Source organism: Sinocyclocheilus rhinocerous, unplaced genomic scaffold (assembly GCF_001515625.1).
Source record: "Sinocyclocheilus rhinocerous isolate Xijiao unplaced genomic scaffold, SAMN03320098_v1.1 scaffold1488, whole genome shotgun sequence".
NCBI classification, from domain to species: domain Eukaryota; kingdom Metazoa; phylum Chordata; class Actinopteri; order Cypriniformes; family Cyprinidae; genus Sinocyclocheilus; species Sinocyclocheilus rhinocerous.
The window spans coordinates 2129694-2136941 of record NW_015633542.1 but is presented as its reverse complement, the minus strand read 5'-3'; the positions used below and the strand labels follow the sequence as shown (position 1 = coordinate 2136941).

General features: G+C 33.9%; 1 protein-coding gene across 1 annotated transcript in view; it reads right to left on the bottom strand.

The window, feature by feature from the left end:
- The window catches only part of LOC107744404 (sodium-coupled neutral amino acid transporter 3-like), a 23081-nt gene extending 16118 nt beyond the window's left edge, over positions 1 to 6963 (bottom strand). The window contains exons 1-5 of the mRNA XM_016558032.1: positions 6781 to 6963; positions 1813 to 1964; positions 1370 to 1390; positions 1178 to 1259; positions 900 to 1015 (exon numbers count right to left, since the gene is read on the bottom strand). Of these exons, the coding sequence (XP_016413518.1) occupies positions 900 to 1015; positions 1178 to 1259; positions 1370 to 1390; positions 1813 to 1916 (323 nt within the window). The 5' untranslated portion in view covers positions 1917 to 1964; positions 6781 to 6963. The remainder of the gene's footprint in view (positions 1 to 899; positions 1016 to 1177; positions 1260 to 1369; positions 1391 to 1812; positions 1965 to 6780) is intronic.
- Between the last annotated feature and the right edge of the window lie 285 nt (positions 6964 to 7248).

The window sequence follows — 7248 nt, the reverse complement described above, 5'->3', positions numbered from 1 at the left end:
TATATATATATATATATATATATATATATATATACACACTATCTATTTATCTATTTTATATTTATTAAGTGTAAAATGTAATTATTAATTATGAATATACTTATTAAAATAACTAAAACATTTCTTAAATATATATATACTTCAGTAAACACCCATTTAATAATATTTATATATATATATATAATTTTAAATGTATATATTAATTGTATTTAAATGTATATATTAAATGGGTATAGTTTTGAATATATATTTAATGGAAGTGTATAAAAATTCCAAAATATTTATTTTAAATTATATATACACACAAATGTATTTATTATTGCAAAATAAATAATAAATACCAGCTAACTGTACATTATCCCTTTCTTTAAAACACTTTAAAAACCAGCCTGATAAAACATAATAATCTTAATTTAACCAACTAATTTTTTTTTTGCTGGCATACATTATTTTATGAGTTTGTCATCATTTTTAACTTGCAGTACCTTAAAAAACCCTGAAACACGGGCCTGATGTTTTTAGAAAAGGTCAAACGGTGGGTTACGTGTCATTTAACAGAATGCAACGGGGCGGATCTTTTCCATAGTAAACCCTTTCTGGTACACCATCAACATTAACAGCCTCCAAAAGGGAAAACTCAATTATTCAAGAGCATGTCTGAAAAAAATAACACATGTAAAACAATACTTTAATTACCATGGCAATTATACAGCCAGTGTTCTGCCAAATGCTTGACATTCAGATGAAGTGAAAACGCTGATTCGTTGAGGGCTGGAAGTGACAGGTTCATTTGCATGATTATGAGATGATTCAGTGATGCTTCACATCAGAACATACAACAATCAATTACTTTTCCAGCCAATCTTTCGTTAAGAGGGTAATGAAGGGATTTCACTTACAGGAAAAGCAGTATGCCAGTATTGGCCATAGCGTAGGCCAATCCCAAAATCCCACTGCCCATAATGGCATTGCCCAAATTGAAGACTGACATGCCAAAAGAGGTCTTCCCCTCAAACTAAGAGAGGAAATGAAATTGATGAGCAACTAAAACATAACTGTTACAACAGCTAACCGAGAACATCAACACAGTCAAATCTCTCAGTCTGAAAAATCATTCCGTTTCTAACTGTGATATGCTTTCGGTTGAAAGTTCACAGCAAATGTTGCACATACTTACATCAGTGAAACGTGGCTTCTTGCCCTCACTGTTGGGCAGGAACTCAATGTTCTCAGCAAGTGTGCTGTCAGGATCATCAAACCTGTTGGAAGGACGACAATCGACATTTAATCGACAATGATCTTGCAAGGTGCATCAAGTAATTTTCCCTAACTGCATCTAGCAGTCATTTGTTTCCTGTTATTGACATACCTGCTGTGATGCGTACCGTTTCTGAGGTTGATAGAGAGTGTGAGAAGGTCCATCATCGAGCAAGAGTGGAAAAAGGGTAAACATGCACTTAGACAAGTCAGCACACCATGCCAGAAGATAAAAGTGATTTGAGGAGCATACAAAAGAAAGACCTCAGTACAGAAGCACAGAGACACAGTGAAACTGATATATGTTCAAATGGGTTACAGGTCTGTTCTGATGGGCTGGAGGAAGGCAGGGAAAACGCAATGCTAAAAATCATGAAAAACCAGTTAAGAACCACTGTTTAAAAAGGCCTGGTCCACCATGCAGGTGGTACATGAGAAAGCAAACACTTCCCGTTATGTAGACAGACACACATGCAAGGAACTTATCTTACAGTGCATGACAATTAAGTTTTTACAGATAAAATTGAATAATTGAAGTGATGCAAAAGTGCTTACTGTTCTTCCTCCATCATAGTCTTCATCGACACGCACATTTCCTCTCCCAGGTCCTGACCTTTCCCATTGGGCAGGATACTCATTTCTGATCTGGACGGTTCCATAGTGGAAGTATTTGATATCCCACGTGTGAACTGTCTGATACCAAGTTGCTGAAAAAGATAAAGATTTTAAACAATTAAAAAAATTCAACTATATGAATATTAACTACATGCATTAAAATTCAATTCAATTCAAGTTTATTTGTACAGCGCTTTTCACGATACAAATCATTGCAAAGCAACTTTATAGCAAATTAAGTTTCTACAATATTTAGTGGTAGCTTATCAGTGGTGACTGTCAGTTAATGTACATATGGCAGAAATGTACGGAAAAATCAATTAAAGACGTAAAAACACCAAAAAATCTGTTTCATATGTCTAGCATTGTTATTGTTAACTAAAACCAGTGTTATTTTAGTATCATGGAGATACTATTACAGTTTTGATTAATATTTTGAACTAGTTTTCACTTTTAGATTTTGTAGTTAAAGTTTAAGAGTGTAATTTATATAAGTATTTTTTTAATATGTCTGTATATATTTTTTTTGTTTTAGTTATTTTAGTGCATGAAATTAAACTAAATGAAATGTTGCTTTGGAAACTAGCTGAAATAAAATAAGTTTACATTTCTTTCCTATTTCATTTCAGTTAAAGTTTATTTTATTTTAAGTAATGAAATTGTTTTTTATGGTTTTACGTTTAGTTAACTATAATAACCCTGACTCAAACTATTAACAATCATTTTTGTAACTGAAATAAAGCAGAAACAAAATTTAAGAAAATATATATTTGATGAAAAACCTAAAAATTTGAAATGTTGCCCTGGCAACTAACTGAAATAATAATTTTTAAAAAAGTTGAAGTATGAAAAATACTAAATATAGCTAAATAGAAATCTTAAAATACGAGAACTAATAAAAATGACAATCATAACAAAATTCCAAAACCTAAACAAAAATTTCAATGAAACCAGAAAATACAAAAATAAAGGTAATATTAAAAAATTATAATACTATAAGAGTGAATACATAATACTAAAAGGCAGTGCGCTCAACTAAAGAAATGTCAACTAAAAATTCACCAGGATTATTCAGCGATTTAGTGATTGGCCTTCCGCCAGTTTCCCCCGAGTCCTAATTTCCATTTATGCATGCTATTAAGTCATCAGTTTACAATGACAACAATGAGGCACGGCCCACCAGGGTGTCATTTTAGGCCAGATGTTCTCGCTCTTCAGCGAAGAGTCTCTACACACTCCCTGCAAAGATGGAGGCTCAATAACATTAACAACATTACTGTTTATTTTATGGTTTTTAGTCCATTGAACTCTGGAAGCTGCAGGAGAATGTGTAAAACAGTAGGGCCATAGAGACACCCAGCTGTCATGATATATTTAACACAGACCGCTCACAACAAAAACCGTCTGCGAGGGAAGCCAGAAGCTCTCGTGGAGAACTGTACGAGTGTGTTCGTTTACAGCCAGATAATTGAGGAAAGTCTTAGTCTATTTCCAAATGAGACTGATGCCGACTTGAGATTAAATTCCAGCACTATTAAAATTTAAAACTAGCAACATAATGAGTCAGAGTGACATGGAAACTTTTTAAAATATTCTGTGCTTGATTAGAAATCATACAATGGTGATTTATGTGATCTTAAAGGGGTCATATGATGCGATTTCAATTTTTCCTTTCTCTTTGGAGTGTTACAAGCTCTTGGTGCATAAAGAAGATCTGTAAAGTTGCAAAGACTAAAGTCTCAAATCCAAAGAGATATTCTTTATAAAAGTTAAGATTCGACCACTCCTACCTAAACGGCTCGTTCTAACACGCCCCCACATGCTAATGTACAGTATGTGGAAAATAATGTGTTTTTTGAACCTTAAACCGCATAAACACATTTCATTACACCAAATACACAAAATACTGTTCTTTTTAGCAGCATCATATGACCCCTTTAAACATACTGTTTAAGCATACTTTTGAACTTTCTATTCATCAAAGAATCCTGAAAAAAATATGGCTTTACATAAATATGAAGCAGCGCAACTGTTTTCAACATTGATTATAATATTAAATATTTCTTGAGCAGCAAATCAGCATATTAGAATGATTTCTGAAGGATCATGTGACCCTGAAGACTGGAGTAATGATGCTGAAAATTCAGCTTTGCATCACAGCAATAAATTATATTTTAAAATATATTACAATAGAAAACAATTATATTAAATTTTAATAATATTTTACAGTTTTAGTATTTTTACTGTCTTTTTCATCAAATAAATACAGCTTTGGTGAGCATAAGAGACTTTTCAAAAACATTAACAAATCTTACCAACTCACAAATTTCTTGTTTAAGTTTCTTATTATTTTAGAATCAAAACAGAACAAAAAATATTACATTCAATTAAAAACCCATATAAAAGTGGAATAATGTACAGTCAGACTTAATATAAACCCTTCCAAATAAACGCCCGATCACCCTGTCAGGGTTCATTGTGAAATAATGATAATGATGTACATTTGATCCTCATTGAGGTATTATTCAATTATGCCTGTATCTGAATAATCAGCATCAATAGGATAATGTGACAAACTTTTGATCAGGCATTACAAACAGCAGCTCCTCTTTGGGGTCCAGAGTGGGTTGGGTTTGAATTCTGGCAGGAGCTTGAATTTCACATGACAGTGATATGTGAGGCATGGAGTCCCGAGGCTGCCTGCGATACATGTTTTTGGCAGCCCTAACGCTGCTAAATATCGAGTTGACCATTAAAGAAAACCAGTTGCGGCCAAGGTCATTAAAGACGTCTATTTGAGCTGATAAATTTAGCAACTCGGTGAGGCAATTTGAGGTGGAATACAGGTCAGCTAGTCTTTTTGCAAACATAGGAAGGTCAATAGATGGTCATAAAAAAAGGAGCACGTAAGAGCGCATTATAATAATAATTAGCAACATGCAGTTACAAAGTGGCCAGAATCATAGGGTAAAGGTACAACTAACAACTTTTGAGATGAGCGAAATACAATAACTCAGGTGTAAAGCTCAGTATTAAGAAGACCTGTCACGCTCTCTCCTCATTTTTATCAGCCCTCGCAGCTGTTTCACACAATGCACTGTCCTTGATGACCATTCAACAATGTGCTGCCTTATTGACATTCACAATAATACAGACGTCACACTGACCAACACCTCAAACTAGAGTCAGACAAGTTTTGTCTAAAAGTCTCCTTTACAAATATAACTCATCTCAAACCATTTGGGGCTGAACATGGTCCCATAAGCATCATGATTTTTCCCGGAGACGTTTTCTGGAATTTATGAAAAGGATTATAAGAAAGAATGTATTTTTATATAAGGTTCCCACAGATGATTGACAGTCAACTTAAGTGTATGTGCATGCAGGAGGAAGATAACTTAAAATGCTTAACTGGTTGTGCATGGTGGGGTAACAAGTGTGGCTGTCAATATCTGCAGACAGTGACATCACATTATTAAATTTGATTTGACCTTGGTGATGAGTAGGGCTGGGCAATATATCGAAATTATCATTGATTAATAAAATGTAATTTAACCATTAAAAAGGAGTCCAGAAAAAAAACGGGGAAAAAAACGGATCACTATATATATATATTTTACAGGCATATATATTTCAAAGAAAATTATTTCACATCATTTCATCCGGTCTCAAATTCTCTGACCTGGACCGACCACAAAACTCCCACATCTGGTTCCCACAGATGATTGACAGTCAACTTAATCTGTCTAGTCCTACTGGGAAGTTTGTATTTATGAATTGGGAACCTGACGTCAGAAGGCAAAATGCAGGGCAAAAGGCAAAAAATGTTTCAGAGACATTTTTTAACTTTAAATGATGTGCTTTAGGTGTGTTTATGCTTTTCTATGGTTTTATTTAAATGAATGAAGGTTCTGTAAATTTAATTGCTATATACAGTATATTCTATTATAATTGTGCATTTGTGCAAACATTTTATAGATAGATTTATGAGTTGAACACACATCAATGTGAAATCAAAATCTGACTTTTGTGCCAGAGTTTTAGTCTGCTTGTGTAATTCCTCAGCGAACTAATGTTGGGACACATCCAAAATCACTCTTTTTTCGAGTTTTATAGAGTACCTTCTGCTGATTTCCCACTTTCTCCATGACCTCTGTCCTCTCGTTCCCTGTCTGCTGACCATAAGGTCCAGAGAACTCAGAGATTCAGAGCTGACATGCTTACAGGCCATCTGCCATGCCAATATTCAATGCACTGCCACAAGCATAAAGAATATGTATATATATATATATATTAGTTGAACTAAAACCCAAGTATTCTCTCTTAAACTCAGCTAGAAGACATCTTCCTCTTTAATCTTCTAATGATCAGTTTAGCCACTTCATGCCCACAGAGAACAACAGCATGCACCTTAATGTGCCACAATGAAGACAGAAATACAAATTACTTCAATATTAAAAAAAAATAAAAAAGTTAAAAAAAATAGTCTGCTTCTATTATTATTATTAATATTATTAATGAATATTATTGCCAAACCACTAACATTTATCTTTTTTGTTGTTGTTGTTGTTGCTTTTTTTTTTTTTCTGAGTAACATATCTGGACAAAAAATTGCACGTGACGTCACTGACTCATATACAAAGTAAATAAAAGAAGGTATAGATACACTTTACATATATAAAATACGGTCCAGCTCTCTAAGACCATCAAAAAGGGAATCAAAAATGTTATTTTTGCGTCCACAATAACTGATATATTCACAACTAGTCCATTTTCCCCATCAATTAAATTTAACTCAAGTATTTTGTTTCGCTCATTTTCGTTTTCTGATCTTATGAATTATGCATCTCTTAAAGTACTTAAAAAAACAAATAGATCACACTTTGCCAATAAACATGTATTACTTACCGGTCAGTGAGCTCCTGGATTCAAAGATCTTCACGGTTATAGTGAGAAATTATGTACTTGCTTTAAGTTTCCAGTGTTTCGGCTGCTTTATGTTCCTGTAGTTCTTCTCCTCGTGTGGTTTGATCACAATGGCAACAAAGCACGTCTCTCACTGCTTTGAGAAATGAATTGTTGAAGGCTGCATGGATGAGTAGTGGGGGTTGTTTAGGTCCCGCCTTCTATGGGGCTCGTCCAATGGCAGCCGACGAGACCCCTCCAGTGACCCCGCCCACTTCTCCCAAGCGATCCATGGAGAAGAAATGTATTGATATCCTGTTGGAGAAAAACCATTATAAAGGAAAACTGGCTACGTACACTCAAATATAAAAAAATTATACTGTAAAAGAACATTGTATATTGCAAAGTATAATTAATCCCTTCATTTAAGATTCTTTTAATGTTTTTTTTTTTTTTTTCAAAGGTTTGCTC